This window comes from Siphateles boraxobius, unplaced genomic scaffold (genome assembly GCF_051911475.1).
Source record: "Siphateles boraxobius isolate OS27281-9 unplaced genomic scaffold, OSU_SipBor_1 20, whole genome shotgun sequence".
NCBI classification, from domain to species: Eukaryota; Metazoa; Chordata; class Actinopteri; order Cypriniformes; family Leuciscidae; genus Siphateles; species Siphateles boraxobius.
Window position 1 is genome coordinate 15,834,082 of NW_027508811.1, and position 21,953 is coordinate 15,856,034.

At 35.4% G+C, this 21,953-nt stretch overlaps 1 protein-coding gene across 4 annotated transcripts in view; it reads left to right on the forward strand.

Annotated features, from left to right (window-relative positions):
* galnt2 (UDP-N-acetyl-alpha-D-galactosamine:polypeptide N-acetylgalactosaminyltransferase 2) overlaps positions 1-21,953 on the forward strand; it is an 81,313-nt gene that overhangs the window by 40,322 nt on the left and 19,038 nt on the right. For all 4 annotated transcript variants that reach the window (XM_077237106.1, XM_077237109.1, XM_077237107.1 and 1 more), the window contains exons 3-4: positions 6,415-6,568; positions 18,669-18,767. In XM_077237106.1, the coding sequence (XP_077093221.1) occupies positions 6,415-6,568; positions 18,669-18,767 (253 nt within the window). The remainder of the gene's footprint in view (positions 1-6,414; positions 6,569-18,668; positions 18,768-21,953) is intronic.

Consider the following 21,953-nt stretch of genomic DNA (forward strand, 5'->3'; position numbering starts at 1 on the left):
TTCAAGTTTTATTACACCCAAATACTACTTTCTTTATTGCAATTAAACCAGGTTCCTAGGAATGTTGAGAAATTATTGGGTCTAAGTAGCATATAATAACTCAAGTAAAATAAACAAGGAATCATTTTATAGTCTTTTCAGTCACTATGGACCACATTTTCAAGTACAGAGGGAAGACAAGGATGACTCTGGGGGTAGATTTAAGATTTTGTATTTTACAAAATAATATAAAACACCTGAACTTGAACACACAAAATATTTTACAAAATAATATAAAACACCTGAACTTGAACACACAAAATATTTTACAAAATAATATATAAAAACTGAAATTGAACACACAAAATATTTTACAAAATAATATATAACCACTGAACTTGAACACACAAAAAAACAAATTTGATCATGACCTGAACCACATAGACAGAACTTCAATGGATGGACAAACACATGGACAACATCATCACTGACTCCTAAGAGAGAGAAAGAGAAGTGATTTAAATAAGGAACATTTAGTTGACCATGTTCTACTGTCTAATTTTAAATTTCATATTTAAAAGATCTTAGTTACCACAGAGTAATGATAATGATAAAAATAATGATATCAATCTCCATACCAATTAATTTTCATAATACAATTATTGCATACTGTTCAAAGATTTGAAAAAAAAAATGATTTTGATGTTCTCGGAACAAAGGTTCTAGAAACACTCATGTCGTTTCTTGAAAAACATTTTTAAGTTAATTTCATAAAAATAAATAGACAAATTTGGCCTAAGCCTAGTGCTTAACCAATTTATTTATTTATCTTTTGTCATACTATTGCCTACCCTGAGCTGTTTCCTTGATAGCACTTCATATAGAGTACAGTATACAGTAAATGACACAATCTAACACGTGGGATTTCAATTATTATAATGGCCTCTCGGATATGTCTGACTATTAAAATGTCATATGTCTCAACCAAATTTATAAAACCATGTCAAAATGAAGAGACGTACACATAACATGTATTGTGGGTAACGTTAAACAGGCTGACTGTGAGCACGTGACAGTGAAAAGATTAAGATTATTTTAACTGAATTAAAATGGAAAAACAATGAGTAATAAACAAGCTTTCAGAACAAACATGCTACAGTTTATTGTGCTGTAAATAAGTCAACACAGGCTTATCATGCAACAGTTCCGTTAAATGAACGTGCAATTCATTTTCCAGCATTAGAGGCTAATATATGATGGCTATGCATTCAAGACTGTTTAGCAAATCACCAGCACGTTGGCAACGTTAACTTTCCAATGAAATGCATCAAAATTGTTTTTAAAGTTAAACAAATAAAAATTGATTCGCATTTGATACTCACACTCTGAATGTCATTCATCTTCGCTGGTCCTCTAATTCGATAGGTGGCGTTCCAAAAACCTAGGGTCCAAAAACCTAGGGTCCTAGAAATGCGGTCCTAGAAGTGGGGTCCTGAAAATGCAGCCTCCGTGTCTGCAGGCAGATGCTACTCGAAAGATCACACGACGGCTACGGACTGTAGAACGGATATTCCATAATTTCAAGGTTGAATAATGCATATCGGGGGCAATCGGGAGAGTCGGCATAGGCGGAGGGTGAACCAACTCCAGGGTAAGGCTAAGATGTGCGCTTCCCCTGCATTTAAATAGATTTCCTAACCATGCAGTTTTAACCAACTTCGCCTAGCAACAACTTAAGCGTCCCAGTATAAACGCTCCCGTTAACTCACTTGTTATTAGCGCAACTATACGTTTACAAACTGTTAATTTGAGCAAAAAAAAAAACAAGCACTGTATGCCTGGCAGCCAATATAAATAAACATGGCCTTACCTAATGCAGCAAAATCCTGCGTTTAGACATGGCATCATGCGTTGATGATGCCCTCGTTGTTTAGTTTTGTGGTTATGTCACTCTCAATTAGAGCTTAGCTGCTAGATTCTCTGCCCGAGCCCGAACTTGACCCGAACCGACGATATTTCCCGTCACTATCCTCGGGCCGGGCCGGGCCTTTGATCTAGAGATCTAAAAATTGTTTATCGAAAAAAATGCATAAATCCTGCATAAAATGAATTATCACGCGCATGAATTATCTCTGCGCGTGCGCACGCATGCAGTTTACGTCGTTTTCCACAGACCACAGCTGAGCCAGCCCAGTCGCGCTTATCATTTGGTTATGGAGTGGAGGAAACTGATCCTAGACCAGCAACGTGGCGCCGGCCCTGAGCATTTCTTTATAAAAGCAACTAGTAGAAGCAGTCAGGCTGCTTTTGAGGGAGAAAATTTCACTCGAATTGTATATTGCTAGTCTCAAGTCCGAGGCCAGGGGAAGGCTAAGCCTTTTTAGCAAAAAGTTTTTTTTTCTCTCTCTCATCAAAACGTCTTATCAATCGTCTATAACAGTCTATATCAAGCAGGGACACGTTTGTGTGCATTTTATTTTGTGATTTCATTGTAACGAATAGAGTCTCCCGCAACAGCGATAGATTGAAACGCGCGTCAGTGTGAAAACTGCGCGAGCCACAAGACAACACTGTATCCGCTTCACTGATCGCAGCGGCAACGAGCACTTTGATCACTTGATTTAAAAAGCAACACATTTCAGCGCTAGAACAACTCTAATTTGACAAACGAACAAAATTAATCCTCTGCTAGTTAACTGGAGATGTTTTATTAATTTGTATTGGTACATCCGTGCCGCGAAGATGTTTTAAAAAGTGGTGGGGAGAAGATCGACCCTGGCAAAAAGTGGTGACGTGCGTTAATGTGAACGCCCCCTCTCGGTATTTCAGACGCCCCCTCATCAGTGCTCGGCTGGCGCCGGCTCTGACTTCATTGCGATCCAACTGAACTGGCCTGCTTATATGCTTTTTATAGACTTCCTGCATTTAAAAGCAGTATTGTAGTAGGGTTGTGAGTGCATTTATTTAATTCTCGTTAGTTTCTGTGGCATGCAATTGCTCTGCAACTGAGGTCCACGGAGAGCTATTCTATTAAATTTTTCATAAACATCAGATTACATTCATGTGTCTTTGCATGCCATACAGCATGTTTCCTGTCTGTTGTTGTTCTCCCAGGCACTGTTTCAAGGAATCGTCAGCATAGTTTCTTGTCTCCCTGTGTTACTCCTGTAATTTAGGTCACCCAAAAGATTTCTACAGAGCTGAACATTCACATAGGGAGTACCTGATTTCATTTGTAATAATTAAGAAAACAGATTTAAAGTTTAAAAATTGCCACCTGCTCACCCGTATGTTGTTCCCATTTGATTTTTCTTCCTTTTGTAAAACATGGACATAGCAACTTGCTAAACAATTAACAGTACAATTTTCATTTTTAAATTTTGCTTTCAAATTAATTTTTACATTATTCTCGGCATTACTCAGTTATGTTTTACATTATTCTATAATTATTCTATGGTTTTCTAAGAATTGTATGATTCAAACGCATTGTAAAAGAAAAAACGGAACTACATATATTTCCATTTAATGTGGCCTCTGAGTCACAAATAGTAAGAAATGTGAATTACTTGAAACTACATAAACTCATTTTAGATCAAAAGAATTCCCCCAAATGATGTCCCAACTAATCAAAAAATGTTTCCAAATACAGATTTTATTTGCTCAGAGGCATTTCGCATTTAGTGAACAAACGTATTCAAATTGAATAAATAAAGTAGTGTTACTAGGAACAATTTTTAAGACAATAGAAAAAATGCATCAAAAATGAATAAATAAAAATCTCAATGCATCAGGTTGCAATGAATTCTTAACAGTTCCTTTTTTACAATGTGATTTGTTCTTTTCAGATTGATTTGTGTGGCAGTTCCACTGATTTGTTGGAGAATCATCTCAGTCAAGTGATTCATTAATGAATTGCACTGAGTTGAACACTGACATTTAAGTCACTATTCATAATAACCTTGCCTTCTATATATACAACACACAAAGCCATTTTGACTTTAGAAGACCATATAAGTTGCTTTTAATAGTACTTGAGACATATTTTAAAATTGACATTCGAGGTTGCTAGTTGTATTTGTTGGTGTGGAAAAGAGGCTTGGTCATCCTGCTAAACAAGTCCTTATTTGCTTTATAGACAAAAAATCTCATATAGATATAAAAAAATATGTCTTGCGCTAAGTTAAGATAAGTGGTAAGGTGATATTCCTGTTTTAAAATCAAGGCTAAAATAACATCAATTTTTCTATACAGAGTTCTTTTGAACTGAATGAGTCACCAGCTTTACATTAGTGTTTCAAATATGTAATACCTTCTGATGGGTATTTTTTTCTTCTTTTTCCCAAAAACATATCATGAACATATTTATTTAGAATGCTTGTTTGGTGCACTAATTGAGTCATGGAGGTCTAAGAAGGTCCTCTATCATTTTTAGTAATATTAAATGTGTAATATTTCGCAGTCATGCATGATGTGCTTACTCTGGGTAGGATTGAGGTATATAGATAATGTTGCTGTATAGTATTTCAGTCTGGAAGGTAGTGATGTTCACATCCTCCCTGTTACTCCCTGTCTATGAGTGCATGCTGCGTGTCGGAGAGCACTCTTGAATCTCGCAGTGTCAAGTGAAGTGTGTAGGTCGCAGCTGAGACGCTCAGTTCTACTTTGAGCATCCAATTAGTCTGATGACAGCCCCTACAGTTCTCTGCTGTGGGATGAGCTTGCGACCTCACACAAGGAGAGTTTGCGTTTTTTCTGGGGGTTCTCATTGAGCTTTCAGCTGTGTTATGCATTGTATTGGAGATGCCAGACGTTGATACTTTAGCTTTCTGTGGGCATTGTTCTGGTTCGGAACAATGTGATGTGTTGACTAGTTTAAAAGAAGGTAGCCTATACGTTCTTTTGGTGGGGTGTGGGGGACTTGTATCTTTTATTTCAAACTGTGTGGTCCTTTCTGGATTTCTTAAGTTTTCATAATATTCCCTTACTTGGTGTTTTAAAAAATTGTTACAGGAAGAATTAAGCTGAATTCTTTGATTTATGTTTGTCCACTTTTTTGTTCTTTTCATTTTAAAAAGTTATCGTTGTTGTTTTGTACTTATTCCTGGCTGTTTATATATGTGTATATATTTAAAAAATAAAAAAACATGTTTTTATATTATTATTATTAATAATAATAATAATAATAATATAAAAACATGTTTTTTTATTTTTTAAATATATACACATATATATAATAATAATAATAATAATAATGATGATCATTTTTATCTTTTTAAATTACATTATTAGGCTGTTTATTTATTTATTTGTCTATTCTAATCTTGTTTCAGCTTTATAAAATCATACATGAAACTACAAGATATGTTTATAAAAATGAACATGATAGAAACATGGTTTATGGTGTAGTTAGTGTATAATGAAGTGGTAAATACTTATAGACCATTATCTTTTACTTTTGGTCCTGCTCCTAATTTGAAGCTTTTTCCCTTGTTCATTAACAATTCCCGTGGCAGTGGTGGTCTTGGCCCTTTGAATCGATGTTAGTGCTCTGCTGGATAGCTGGCATCGGTGGCATGTAATTCTCAAGCAGGTTGGTCTAATTATAATGCAGAAGATGTCTGCCAGAGCCTCGCTAAATTAATTGCTTATAGTCTTTTGTAATGATAGATAACATAATCGAATTCTGCCACATGTTTCTGAGGTCTAAGTATCATCCCAGCCATCTCTGCCGTTTAACTCAGTGTCACCGCGGTCTGTTAGCTACCACTGCTGCAATGTTATTGTGGGATTTGACTCACATCAAAATGTAAAAATAACACTTTTTTTTTTCTTTTGTTCGTTCAAGAGGAAAAGCTGAGCTTGTGGTTGGGAAATCATTTAAAGCAGACCGCTATGGAATTGCTCCATTTGGCAAATATCCTCATATATTATCATTTGGCAAATGTCTTCTTTGACAGATTCACCTGGGTTGTAATCAACTAAATATGTCTAGCCAGCTCCTTTCACGTTCTTTTGGGCAACTGTGATTTATAATGTAATAATGGGCTGTAGTTCATTGGGGGTTTTTGTCTTGGCTAAAAGAGACGATTCTGAGAAGCATGAGTATTTCATTCAAAAACGCACAGTGTACTTTTGTTCTTGATTATAGTGTGGAAATTTGTCCTTGGTAAATGACAAGCATGATGTCTTGAGTGATATTGGTGTCTTCGGACATGTACTTACTGGCAAATTGATAGTTCCAGAGTTGTTCAGGTGGAAAGTAGCCTATCCGTATGTTAAAGTAATCAATTCACAGTATTTGATTTATGTGCGCACTGGGTGAAAATAAGCTTTTTTTTCTAATGGAAATTGCAATAAAAACAAACTTTTTTTTGTTTTGTTGCAAAGATCCTCGTGACATCTAGTGTTTAATCATCTGTTTGCCACATTTTTCAGGGAAGGTTAGGTGGCAGGACTTTGACCAGGACCTGTACGTGGGAGCAACTGCTGTGAGGCCAGGGCAGGATCCATACGCCCGCAACAAGTTCAACCAGGTTGAGAGTGACAAACTCAGAATGGACCGCAGTGTCCCTGACACCAGGCATGACCAGTAAGTCCCAGTCAACACTTTAGCTCAACTCAAGAAATGAGTCAAAATCTGCTAAAATGTATCATCTTTTATTGGAAAATTAAATTTTATCAAACATTGATAATTGCCTTAGGAGCTGTTTACACGAAAAATAATCTCATTGACCCCAACATTTTAATAGTAGTCCAAATAAAATATATCTTTTAGCATGCTTGCTTTTTCTTTAGGTAGATCTAGTAGTTGACTGCAAGAGATTGTGTTGAATTAGCTTGTAATGTCTAACATTTACTCAATTCTGTTATATTTCCATTACACAACCGTTTTGAGTAGAATTTACAGTCTGGTTTATGTAAGCCCATTTCCAATGTAATACTTTTCAAAGTTGAATTAAGCTCAGCGAAGACATCAAGCGAAGTAACTCATATCTGAACATTAGACGCATAAAATCAAATTAAAACCATTTCCTTGTTAATGATTTGGTTCTTTAGAGCATTAAAACACCCTTTCCACTATTAATTAACTGCATGTTACATAGATTATTTGCCATATGTGTATGGTTTCTCCATTGCCTAATATGTCTGTTTTTTATGTAGTGCAACTTACAACACATAGTGACTGTAAAGAATAGTGTCAGTGTTTTTTTGTGACAGTCATTCAAAATGATTGTGCTAAATTGATTTCTGATTTTCATAAAGAGAGGCCTGTCATTTGATGGAGAGCACAATGCACAGCACACTGATAGAGAAATGCAAGAAAGTGCTTCTCTAGCAAATCAGTGAGTCTTTCAAAACTTTGTCTTCATCTGTCTGTCAGTCATAGTGTCCTTGAGGCCAAGATTGTCTTCAAGGCTTAAATGGCTGTCAGAGATGTCATGGCAGGATTGACTATACTGAATCATCAGGGTGTGTATGAGTAGAGCGGTGAATATATATATATAAGTGCAAAGGAAATGAATAGTTTAAATGAAGAATGAGATTGACCTCTTCAGATGCAGTAAATGTTCTTGGGTGTTATGCATCTCATCAGCTGACACAGTCACACTTTTTTTTAAGCTGAAGGAATATCTGGGCATTCTTTTTTTTTTCTTTGATAAATTGGCCACTCACCCTTCTTTGTATCAAATAATGTGTTGCCAAATGCAAATGTTGAGCAAAACTATGCACCCTTGCAAAACTAAAATCCCTTTCAGTGTTCAGCAACTTAGCTGTTCTGAAGTTTATTTTTAAAAAGATCCATAATAATTTTATTCCAGTCTTTTTTTAATTGATTGTTTTGACTATAGAGGGAATGCACGTGACGTCACCTTTGGCCGGAGTGACTGCGGTTACGCCCACAAGTGGCAAAAAGACTGAGCGGCAGCATTGGTTTTCAGCGTGAATGCTGCGGAAAAACACACAAAACGCGTCTAAAACGGGAAAGAGCTTTGAGATTGACTGTACAACTAGATTTGACAAGAAATATGAGGTATATTTTTACAGACTACCTAAAGCTACAGAACAGAGAAGCAAATAGATCGCTACAATTCATAGAAACAACTGGACTCCAGGCAGCGAAAGGTGGATTTGCAGTTATCATTTTTGTGTCAATATGCTGAATTTAGAGGTAAAATCATTCTCTATATATTGTATTGTTATATATTGCAGTGACAACTCATCAATCAAATATTTACCACTGTATATCCTGTATAATTTGACATTTTTAAATAAACACTGACAAAAAACTATACAAGTTTTAAGTCTAGACGATATGATGATATATATATAACATTGATATAAGTGATCACCTGGATTTAGACCTGCCTATATTGTATTTATATAAAGCGTTCACAGGCAAATTTGCTGTATGTATTTCCCTGGTGTCGAAATCAGGCACATATAAATGTCAGGAAACACGATTCCTGGCTGCATGTTAATATCCATGGATCACTGGATCTTTAGTAAGTTGTAAGGAACACTATATTGAGTCCAATCTTTAGTTTAAACTGATAATCGTTTGTTTTACTTGCGTTTTCCCTCTATACACATGCAGATGGCATTTGCGTGCAATACAAGTCTTGAAGGTATAAACTACCATTCAAAAATTGGGGGTCGATCGATAATTTAAAAAAAAAAAGGTTTTTGAAATGTCTTTTGCCCACCAAAGCTGCCTTTATTTGATCAAAAAATACAATACAACAGTAATTTGGGGAATTTGTGTCTTGCGTCATTTGCAGCATCTCGCTCATGACAAGGCATTCTAAAAATGCGGTGCTCAAGTTAAAAGAAGTTCAACTTTTAAAAAACTTGTCTCTAGACCCTGCACATGAACAGCAAAACCGCGTTCTGTGAACCGGTCCTAATAGTGTCGGTGCATTCAACTCAATAATATAGCTGAATATTAAGTGGATATTAGTAATTAGCAGCTAATATTAAAAGTAATTTTAAATATATGTAATATATATATATTTTTTTTTTTCACAAACCTGTCTTTTTAGTGTAGTTTGAACATTGCTCAACTCTCGCGTTTCTGAAAGTTTCACGATCCTTATAAATGTTATCTGGGCACCCGGGCGTAACATCATTAGGGCTGCACTTAGCTGAGACTGAATCGATTGCATGAGAAAATGAGGTTTCCATCAAACACTCATGTTACTGCTGTTTTAATGACCAGATGTAACTGCCTTTTGTTGTGATTCAGAGAGCCTAGATTTCTACACACAACCACTTTGAGCATCTTCAGAGGAAACATGTTTCCTTTATCTCTGAGGGCTGATGTAAACACTGTTGGGGGTTGGTAGTGCTTAAATGAATATAAATTGGTCCCACTGCCAACTGTTGACTGTGAATTAGCTGTTGTGAACGGTATGATGAATTAGTGCTCTTTTTTTAACTAGGTGATGTTAGGCAGAAACAGATTGCTCTGGATATTTCAAGGATAATGTTTGCTGGGTCCCAGCGGGTCCTTAAGTCTTATATTAAATTCAGTTTAATCCAATTTAAGGTCATAAAAATCACAAATGGTATAACAAAAGTCTTAATTGTCATTTCTTAAAGTCCCCCTGTCAATAATTTTATCCCTTAAAGCTCATTTTGGTCACCAAAATGACAAAAAAAAGTCATGCCTTTAAATAGCTTGAATGTAACTACACCCTTGCTTCATGTGGTATACATGGATCTATACATGCTAATTAGCCCCGCCTCCACTCACTCACACCAGCTCAGAGATCCACTCGCTCAACTCTACTCAAGTTATTGTAGTAAACGCTGCGCAATGGTATCGCTTTTTACAACATTGGACAAATAACGGAAATTAATGATTACCCTTTTGTTTTACTACGTTATCAAACGACTATAATAATGTGTTGCTAATGTTACACAAACTATGTTCTCGGTCTACTTTCCAAAAAACATGGACAAAGGCATATAGTTCATCATAACATCGTAATATACATAATTCATCCGCTATATTGTTAAAAGTACCCGGTTTTTCATATCAATGGAAAAACATACTGGGATAACCTTGTTTCTTTTGAGACATTATATGCTAAAGGCAAGCCAGCCCGCATGTTGACGTGATTGGTTACAAGGTAATTTGTGACATAAGAAACACCAGCGAAAATACTCAGCAAATGTTGACTTGTGAATTTGCACATAGTTTGTCTTAAAGTGTATTAAAAATAACACAGACATATAAACAACATTTAAAAGCTTGATTTTCACCACAAGGGTCTTTAAAATTGGTTATTAAATAACTCATGCAATTGCTCATGATGTACTGTTAATGAATTATGACAATGTTTACGTTATGGTCTTTATATTGTAATATGTTGTAGATGGTTGTAAGAGTGCATATTTTATCTCCCTCCCTTTTTTTCGAAAGAGCAACTGGAAGTAGTAACCCATAGATATTTCAAAATAAGTCCCTATGTATTTCAGGCTTGTTTGTAATTAGAAGTCCCACATTATGTATATAGTCTTTTTTCTGGGTATTATTGGTATTTTAGTGAAAAAATAAACACTATCTGGCATTTAAATCAATGAAACCTTTTGAAAACGGCTTGTCTTTCAGTCACCCTGTCACAGTAAGGAAAGACTAAGGGTTATTAAACACAATGTACTGTATTTACAGTAGATTTTGTCGGCACTTGTCTTTTTATTGTCTTTATAAAAACTGATTATTTTATCAGCAAACTTCAATCAGCAGCTCCTATCAGTCAGCTCCTAACTTGTAAAAACTGATACATACAGTAAAAAAATAATAGATTTTTTTTTTTTTTTAACTTGCAGATAACCTGATTTGCAGTTGAATGCCACAGCCGGTTTAAGTAAAAGAATCAGATATACATGACTTACTTTGAGATTGTATAGGTTTGTTTTGTGTGGACTTAAGGTATTAATTTATTTTGTGTCTGTCTTAAAGATTGATTTAAAAAAAAAAACCTCATATTACTACATATTAATTTATTTTGTTTGCTGGGACTTTGCTGTTTTTCGTTGTTTCATACTTTGGTTAAGTATGGTGTAATGAGGTGTTCTGGTTATATAACAGATGTGGACATGGCATTCATTGGTCTATAAAAGGGTTTATGGAGAAACACTAAAAGCGAAGTGGGTAAGCGCACACTCCTTAAACATTCCGTGCCATCGCCACTGTCTGTGGTCCTGTCATGGGGACTGACAGCGGTGTTTGAAAAAGCCCTGTGTGAGGGGTGGAGGTGCAGACGGTTTATGTTGGCCAGCAAGTGCTGTCTTCAACCATTGTTTCCACTGAAAGCGTGCAGTGCAGGGCTGGGGTCCCAGGACTCGCTGATTTACTGCTGACATGCAGGAAGACTTGTCAAGAGGAGGGCAGCCCTCTTGTCGGTTCTCCGCTCAACATAAACAGGCTGCTTGGGAGAAGCTGCCCTCTTAGGAAATTGCCCTCCCATCACACAGGGATGAGCTTGGCCATTGATAAAAAAATAAATAAAAATAAAAAAATAAAAAAAATAATTTTTTATATATATATATATATATATATATATATATATATATATATATATATATATTATTAAAAATAGTCCTCTGCTACATTTTGACAAATAAATGAACCATCATGTTCATTGTTGGTGTGACTGTGTTGTTTACAGGTACTGCAGCCAGTCACTTGGACACTTCAAGTTCCTGACCTCAAGGCGCCCAATTTCCCAACTGGCGATGTGAACATAGTTTAAGAATTGGATGTTTGTTTCTATTTAAAAATCCATCCTATAATTCCAGGAATTCAAGTGCCCTTTTACCACCGGATTATGATTTGAGGAAATAAGGCAACTCTTTACCCTTCACACAGGGCCTCCACCTTTGCTGTTTTTAGATTGTAGTTTTTTAATGAACATGCGCTAGAAAAACATATTTGACAGCTGCGGCACATCTCACTGTTTTTTCCCCTAAGTGTCTAACAACAGTTAAATGCAGAACAATGCACAGATATGGCCGATTACCAATAAATTTATGATTAATTAAAATTCTGTACGGTTTTGTCGAAATAAATTAAAAATAAAACACTAAAACAATCATTAAAATACCAGTAGAGGTAGACATCCTATTAGACATCACAACAATACTATGTTTGACATGATAAAGGCAAATTTCATTTTCATATTTTATAAGTTAATTATACACTGCGACATATACCATTTGTCTATCATGTTAATTGCATTTGTCTATCATGTTAATTGCTATGAAAATCTGCTATTGTCATATAAGAGCTTTTAGAAAGGTGAGATGGGAATAAAAGCAGTTTTACAGTGTCCTTGTTGCACATTACATGTAGTTACTGTAGTAATAACTATAAATTATACATAATTACATGCAACTACCCCTAAAAAACCTAATCCTATAGTAAGTACATGTAGTTAATTAATATTACTCAGTACTTAACAAACCTTAATTTTATTATTGATATAATACCACCACAAATATAAACAATAATAAAATAATATTTTTTTATTATTATTATTATTAAGTGGGTGTAAAAATGGGAAATAAGAATGTATACTAGCTATTATTATTATTATTATTATTATTATTGTCTGTAAAAACGGAAGGAGCTTATAATATAATATCCTGTATCTTACAGTACACATATTTTAAGAATTATGGTGCAATAAATTGCTGATTATTAAAGGTCTATTCTATGTGGACCTTACTAAAATCAATAATTTTTGAATTCTACAAGTGAATTTAGGCATCACAACATTATAACGTACAGTTATAAAATGCTATATTTTGACGTGATTCATAAAAGATTTCATTTAATTTTTACCTTTATGATCTGAATGTAAAAATAAAGGAAATTAAGGAGCGTGCTAAATATCCAATATCGTACAATGACATATAGCTGTTTTAGTTCACATGAACGCTTTTGGATGGAATTGAATATTCTGCTGTCTGGGAACAAAACTTTATTTAAAGTGTTTCACTAAACCCAGCAGCTGATATTTGCATCAATAAGCCATTAACAGATCTCTGAATGATGAGAACATGCAAGTTTTTTTGGAGATGCATCAAGCAGCAAGGACATCTGTTCATCTTTTCTTTCTCAACTCTCGAGCGTGACCTTTTTAAGCCTGCCTGATTTTCAAAATCTCTCTGAACTGTCTGAGTTCTGGCCTTTTCTTGCAGAAAAACTACTGTGTGCTTTGGCCAGTGCCTGCCTGGCTTTTGGGAATATCTCACAGTGCTGCCAACCGCTGCAACTGGCAGAGCAGTCATGAAGTCATCGACTGAAGTCTCCATGAGCCACATAAGCAAACATTGACCCACTGTTGTATGACTGCCACACAGACTGTAATTAAGATGCATTTCTCGCTCACACTGCCCAGTCCCATTTCCTCTCTTTGTGTCATATCGATCTGATTCCTCCATGTCCAAAGTTTTATTATTGCAACACTATGAAAGCACTATGAATGCAACACTAGAAAGGGAAAACACTGGATAAATATGGAAATAAAGGCTAAAGGTGCATTGTGATTTACAAATTTTGTTGTACATTACAAGTTGTATAAACCCTGATGAACATGTTCTCCATGATCTAAAAAACATTTGATCTTCGATAGAAGAAAGAACATCTGACCGTCTTTAATAAGTCACATTATCAATAGCACAAATTTGATTACTTGATTAGTGAACTACAAATAGTGCAGGATCTGAAATATTTCCTACTCCTTTTACTTGACAACGTTTCTTCGTTTTGCATTTTTCAAAATCACAACTTTTTCCAGATTGAAATGGGATTTTAAATCCCAACCTTTTCAAAGTGGTCTCCAATACTTGGCCTCCAAATGTGAGGAGGGGAAATGGTGTTGAGTACATAGGTTTATTCTTGGACATTGTAATCTCACGTCAGCTGGATGTTTGTTTTAGTCATTTGGCAAGGGATGTTACTGGCACGGCTCTCAAACGTTGTTGACTGCAGTTAGGTTGGACAGTGTTCAAATTGCATTGTAAATGGATGTGTGTTTGAAAACATCACGTTTGACCTGAATCGAGCAAGATCAAGATGTTCAGATCATATTCTGGTATGATTTCCCAGACACTACTTCTCATCTCTTCCTGAGAGGTGGGTTATTATGAAATGAACATTAGCTGCAGGGGCAATTCCTTTAAGAATCAAGCTCAAGAACTCATGTCTTTGATTGACATACACTGCTGTTAAAACGTTTGGATTGGTATGTGTTTTTTTAATGTCTATTACACCGTGTCTTGACCAGACACATGATAAAAGGTATCTTTTCCATGTTAAACAGTTTCTGTCCAAACCAGCCACGACGGCGATGCGCGCCGATTCTGTTTTTGAAACTATCTATTTTTTCTGCAACGTCGCTGCTGGAAAAACAACAACACCAAGTCTAACAACAAAATATGATAATCTCAAAGCATCTAATGTGCGAGTTTGAATATCATTGTGTGTGTGCCCTTTATAGCCATTCCAAAAGCGACAATAGTATAATAATTCACCTCAAATCTTGAAAATAAATAAAACAAAAACGTTCAAACTGTGAACTCAATATGAACAAACAAGTGTGTTCTATGACAAAGATTGTATAATAATGTTAAAATGGTGTAAAATTTACGAATTTGAGGATTTACTTCTACATTTGGTTGCAAGTGCAGTGCGGTTGCATAGAGCACGTCCACATGCTCTTCTGATTGGCTGTGATGTTTGATTGATTTTTGTCATCTGGTTACGTCTTATTGCATCAGGTCTGTAGGACATGGCGTTATGCTCACCAAGGCTACATTTTATTTGATTAAAAATACACCAAAAACAGTAATATTTTGAAATACTATTATACTTGATGTCTTTTCAGTTGTAATTCTTTTTATTTTTATTATTATTATTGTTAATATTGCTCATTTTTATATTAAAATAATATTATTTTAATATTTTTGGAAACTATGTTTCTTCTATTGTTTGATGAATAGTAAATTCAAGAGAAAAGCATTTATTTGAATGGAAATATTTAGTAACATTATAAATGTCTTTTATGGTCAGTTTTTAATTAGTTTAATGCATACTTGCTGAATAAAGAAAATATATATTATTTTTTTTAAATCCTACTGCATCCAAACTTTTGAATGGTAGGGTATATAAAATAGATAAATATTTACATGTAAAATGTATTTATGTATGTTTATTTATTTAAACCAATTGTAATGACATCTAAAATAAACGTATTTAAGCTTTCTGTCATATTAGATCATTTAATGGTTTCTGCAGTCTTACAGGCATTACATACAAAACTGGATGTGTGGGAGCGTATTTAACACCATACAGATTTCTAAAGGAATGCTTTAATATCTGAGAATTTTGTTTGCTCTTCTTTGGATTTGAAGACTGTTTGTGCTGCGGTGTCCCCTTTTAAAGCGCATGGGTCCTTTTATTCTCATAAGCAGTGGAAGATGTGTCTAGGTTTGATGCTGTAAATGTGTTTGGCTTGACCATAGTTGCTCTGTGCAGTTTCTTGTAAACGTCTTGTCACTATATGTCAGTCAGTTTTCCTCCTGGAGAGCTGCTGATGCTGCAGATGACATTATTTTGCTTGTTAGAAGTCTTCTTATCGCTGCCCTTTCACCATCCCTGCAGCATGTAAGCTGCGTTCCCAATGCAGTAGTCACCTTCAACACAGAACGCACAAACCTTGGGTTTAAAATGGCCACAAGACCTTTTTAAAGGTCAGAGCGTTATAGTTTGCTTGCTGGAATGCCAACCTTTTGTATCTTCTCACAAAAATGGAGTTACAGAATTTCCCCTAAACATTTTTGCACCATTACCTTCTAGTAAATTTACCCAGAACTGAAGGAATGAAGAACACTAATCTTAAATCCCTGTTACACACTTATGTAAGCTGGTAATGAGGAACACATGCTTTTTGTTTACTCCTGAGAGACTTTGCTTCTGTTTTGGTTCCTCTGATGGCAGCAGGCCATGTGTCTTATTGGAAATGTTTTTGGCGGGAATAGTGGTCTCGCTGAGGCTGTGTCCCGTGTCCGGTTTTCAGACCGCACCACTGCTCTAATTAAAAAATAGACCTGCTTGCCCAATCAATTAATGAATGATACCTTTCTGCTCATGCCTGTATCTTTGTTTCTCATTCAGTCCATTTTTTTAATTAATACAGACAGAGTATCTTCCTTACATGAATAAATAAATATTATAAATAAATGTAAAAAAAAAATTGACACTGGCCCAAAAAATGCGCAGCAAGTGCAAAATAATTTCATATGATATTTTTATATACATTTAGAAAGAAAACACTTTGTAATAAAGATTTTCTTTTTTTATTTATTTTAAAGAAGTGTCTTATGCTTACTAAGGCTGCATTTATTTGTTCAAAAATACAGTAAAAACAGTAATATTATGAATATATTTTAAAATGTAATTTATTCCTGTGATGGCAAAGCTGAATTTTCAGCATCATTACAGTGTTATATGATGATTTTTTTTATTATCAATGCTAATAACATGGTATGGATACCGTGATGCACTAACATTCCAAATAAATTTTTATTCATCAAGAATGGAATTAATTTATCAAAATAACAGTAAAGTGTTATGTATTATGTTATGTACAGTATAATGTTACCAAAAAAATCCATTTTTAAATTAAATGCTGCTTATTGAACTTTCTATTTGTCAAAGAATCCTGAAAAAAATATTGTAATATTTATTGGTGCTAAATTATTAAACTAAATTGACAATTAAACTATTAAACTAACAATTGAGCAGCAAATCATCACCTTAGAATGATTTCTGAATCATGTGGTGAGCATAAGTTGTTAAAAATAATTTCTACAAATACCAATTTAAAAGTAGTCATGCCATATTATTGTTCAATGCAGTTGTTTTAAATGTATTTGAATTATCAATTACTTAAATGAACTAATCAATATATATAATTAATTAAAGGGGTCCTGTTATGCATCTTTACAAAATCTTGATTTTGTTTTTGGGGTGTACTCGAATATGTTTTCATGCTTGATTGGTCAAAAACGCATAATTTTTCACATATTTTTGCATTATTACAGCTCCTCTCTCCCCAGTCTGGGCGAGCGTGCGGTTTCGATGAAGCCCCTCCTTCAGAAATACGAAATATGCTGTGATTGGTTAGCTGGCCCAGTGTGCTTTGATTGACACCGCTTAGCATGTGTTCGGGCCCCTTCATAACCGAGCTCCACTCATTCAGATTTCAAACCAATGCAAGCCTGATTTAGACTTAATAATAATGTAAACAAACAAGAGGATCGTGCAGAACGGACTATTCATTCACAGACTATGCAACCCCGGCCTTCACAGGATGTTTCAGAGTGGTATGTTTTGTTTTATATTTGTCTGAAAACTATGGCGATTCAAACAGTAATCAACACTTTTTTTTGCGTATGCCGTGGGGAACATTATGATTTCATAAGATCTGGAAAAATTGTAGTTCTTGAAAAGGGGGTTCTGTGAAATAAAATATCTCCCTTTGGAGTGGACTTTGAGATTTTTAACCTTGCAGATCTTTTATGCTCAAACAGCAACATTAGAGACTAACTAAAGTTGAAAAAGCATAATAGGACCCCTTTAAAATCTTAAAACATAGTAGCAGTAATTCAGCACACTGAAACCAGAACGTTTATTCTATTAGCTATTGACTTGAGCTGTAACACTGGCGGTATTTGAGTTTATTTGGTGCCATGCTGGGTGGTTGGAGGCCAGTGGAGGGAAGTGTGCCAATGGGATATGCTCTAAAAAGTGCTTGTCTTCTAGTCAAAGCCTCCATTCTATTAATGGCCTACTGCACAGTTATTCCTCTCGAGACCTCCAGCAAACAGTGCTAGAAATGTGTGCAAGTCCAAAAGTCTAAAATGGTAGAAAAGGCTAATCGCCTATACTTTTTCAATGCAAAGATTGATAAAGTTGGGAAAATTAGGAATTAGAGATGGAATTAGAGATGATGTGTAGTATTAGTGTTGGGGCTGACAGTAATCTCATCCCTTTGCTGAAGTCAATTTTGAGTCTCTGATGGTGGGCTCTCAACCCTGACCTGTTGTTTAACAGAAGTGTAGGAGGAATTGACCCTCATTCCCCTGCCAGGAATCCAGTGGCCACAAAATCGATGGCATCAGTGCAGAAGAAGCTTTGTGCACTCTTATCCTCGATGAGACGTGCTAGAAAACCCGAGGATTAGCTCCGCGGCTGTCAAATTAAAACCTCCGGGGTATAAACGGTGTGGGTGTGTGTGGCTGAAACCTTTGGTGTGTGTGTGTGTTTGTGTGTGTGCGTGCATGTTTGGAAAGTCCAGAGAGTTTAAGTCCAGAGAGTCCAGAGAGTTTAAGCATGCATGACCTCCTTTCCATCACAGTCTCAGAGAAGCATTAAATTATTGTGGGCTTTGAGCTCCTCTGAGGGTGTGAGACTTCATTCAGGTGTAGTGTGACAATGGGGTTTCGCTTTGTAGTGCTTCCCTTCAATCCAAATGCCGCCATTTTCAATTTATATTTTGAGTTGTATCAACTTGACTCAATGTGACTTTTTTTGCAGTGTATAAAATTCCTTGCACTGAAAGGAAATGGTGTTTTATTTTCTAACTTTATCTTAATGTTCTTTTCCTCTCTCTCAGCTGTCGTCACAAACAGTGGAGGACAGATCTTCCTCCGTCCAGTGTGGTTATCACTTTCCACAACGAGGCCCGTTCAGCTCTGCTGCGCACTGTGATCAGGTGGGATAATCAATGTTTAATGGACTATGATGTAGGATTTTCACCATACCAAAATTTGGTTGCCAATACCAGTGAAATTTCACTGTTTCTGTTACTAATTGCAATACCACAGCAAAAGTTATTGAATACTTTCTTTAAAATATTAAATTGAAATATTAAGAAATGCATGTAAACCGTGACATGCAGCCTAGCCTTTAAGTATTTCTTAATCAAGTAAACATTACATTACTTCATGTTTTTAAATTAAGTAGACCGTCAGTAATGAAGTAGTTCTTTTAAGGACACTACTAGTCAAAAGTTTAGGGTTGATAAGATGATGTCAGGTTTTTGAAAGAAGTCTCTTATGTTCAATGCTGCATTTATTTGATAAATTGTGCTGTTTAATATTTTTGTGGAAACTGTAATACATTCTATATTCAGGATTCGTTGATTAGAAAATTCAAAAGAACAGCATTTATTAAAAGTCTTTGCATTTATTAAAGTCTTTACTGTAACTTTTGATAAATTTTACAGAGTCCTTGCTGAATAAGGCCCTGTTTACACCTGGTATTAAGATGCGTTTTGTTCAATCTGATCAGAAGTGGACGACACTAAAAACAGGTGTAAAAGCGGGGTCTAAAGTTTTTAGCTTGGGCACTTTCTACCACTTTCAGAGGTAGTCGAAAACGCATTCGACCGGATTGCTTTCATAAGCCCCTTTCACACAGAGATTCCGGAAAATACACGGATAAAGTGACATGGGGTTTGACCCGGGTTCGTTTGACTTTGGTTCATTCACACTGCCAGTAATTTTCCGGAATCAGAGAGTGCGTTCACACACAACCCGTAAAATCCCGTAAAGACACGTGACATCGATGTGACATGTAATGTCTCAGCAGTGTCTATAGTTTGCTTATGAGCAGAGGTGGAAAGAGTAATAAAATATTCTACTCAAGTAAAAGTACTACTACTTCAATGAAATTTTACTTAAGTACAAGTAAAATTACCGGTCTAAAAATCTACTCAAGTAAAAGTAAAAAGTAGCTCATTTAAAATTTACTCAGAGTAAAAGTTACTGAGTAACTTTTTTAACAGCGGGGTGGGGTGGGGGAATCCCCTGTGTAGCATTGAGATTTTCACAGTATGATAACATCTCAGAAAATATCATGGTTTACAGTATTAATCAATTATTAAATAAATAAACGGTATTATTAAATTATGGTTATTATTATTATCATCAGTTAAAATTACATTTTTTTTGGTTGAACAAATGCTTTCACTATAACAAACTTGAAACCATTTGTTTGTTTTGTTTATTAAAATTTCAATAAAACATGTCCAAACAATTAAATTCAATAATTGATAATGAATTAGATTAACAACTTATTTTTAACATGAATAATTTATTAAAATGTTTAAGAATAATATAGTCCTATGAAATGTATTTTATTCAGAAAATTAATGTTTCTTTTTATGATTTAATCCAAATATATAATCAAAAACGGTGGTAATCAAATGTAAATTTAAACTTGTGTCCTTTTATTTTTGGGGGAAGCGCTGCAAAAACAGATTTACTAAATTAAACCATGGACAAAAAAAAAATATTCCTTTAAATAATGTTTAAATAAAATGTATTATTATTGTTGTTATTATTATTATTATTTTGAGAAGTACGTTCTATTGTATGCCTACAATAGTAATATATTTCTGTCAGAATTTCTCCTAGTAGTAAAACCGAACTTTTATTTTGACAGGTTGTAGTGAAGACCTGTTTCAAAGTGTATTTGACAATGGTTTTTCTCAAATAAAATGATGAAAATGCTCATTAGGCGTTCTCTCAGAGCAGCTCTGGAAATGTTCATGTATTCATGTCCTCAAATTGTTTGTGAGACGCTGAAAACACCATGAACGTCACGCGTACTTGAGTAACTTAGTAGACAAAGCGGTGCAGCTCAGCAGAACAAATAGGTTATATATTTACATAGTAGTATTTTTGTGCTTAAATCACAGACCATGTCGTGATTGGACTTATTGCACAGTTCTACTTTCCATGTATTCATCCATCCATTATTTTGCGTGTTTTACGTGACATCTGCGTTATGTAAATTCCATTTTCATGACTGGATTCCGGGATTCCCTCTGCATCACGTAAATCATTCGGCCTTACGTTATAATCGGGACATACCTTTATCTGCAGGGATGGTGTCCTATGTATCCTCCTTTTGCAGCCACTTTGCGTCCACATTTTTTGCAAATTGGATATCTATCCTCGAGGACAACCACGCTTTTTTCTACAAAGTATTTTCATACTGGCCATAATTCGCTTTCATAAGAATTCGAGGGCGCTTCGCTTTCAGCTTCAGCTGGGTCTGCGTCACCTTTCTTGCGCGTTTGTTCTCCCGCCCTTCAACCAATCAATGCAGTAGTTTCCGGAGTGGGATATTTTTTTTCTTCTCCCTTGTATTATTATTTTTTACTCAGTAACGGATACGATTTCAAATGTAGTGAAGTAAAATACTTCAAACAAAACGTACTTAAGTAAAAGTAAAAGTACAGATTTTAAAAACTACTTAAAAAAGTAGAAGTACACAAAAAAACTACTCAATTACGTAACGCGAGTAAATGTAATTCGTTACTTTCCACCTCTGCTTATGAGCTGCGATTTCTCTCTCGAGAAACCACGCTTGTGCATTGTTTTCTCTGATTCGATCATGAACTAGCGCATTACGCACTGTTTCACGCTAGCGAACGATCCCGGCTTCAGTGCCATCATTACGACACGGAATTGATTATGGCTTTTGTTCTCAAAACGCACGTTCCCGGGACTGAACACGGCAATGTTACTAGGTCCCCAACCCGGCATCGATCCTGGGTCGCCAAAGACCCAAATTTGGTTTGAAGATGAAAAATGTACCAAGCACAATGTTCTCGCACCATTCCTGGTTTCAAATACACTCACAGCGTTCAGAGTTTTCTTGCGGCTATCAGAGCAGAAATGAAAGCTCCCCGTGTGTTTTTCCTTCATCTCCATGCCCTTTCATATATAAATTGCCATTAGATCGAAATTTACATTACTTTGGCCAAAAACATAAATTTACCCGCCCGTAGACCCTCCCCTTGAAGAAATCAGGCCAAAAGTGACTGATTAAAACACCAGGTGTAAAGGGGTACAGTATGTGTCTCCCTCATCTACTTGTGATCCAATCA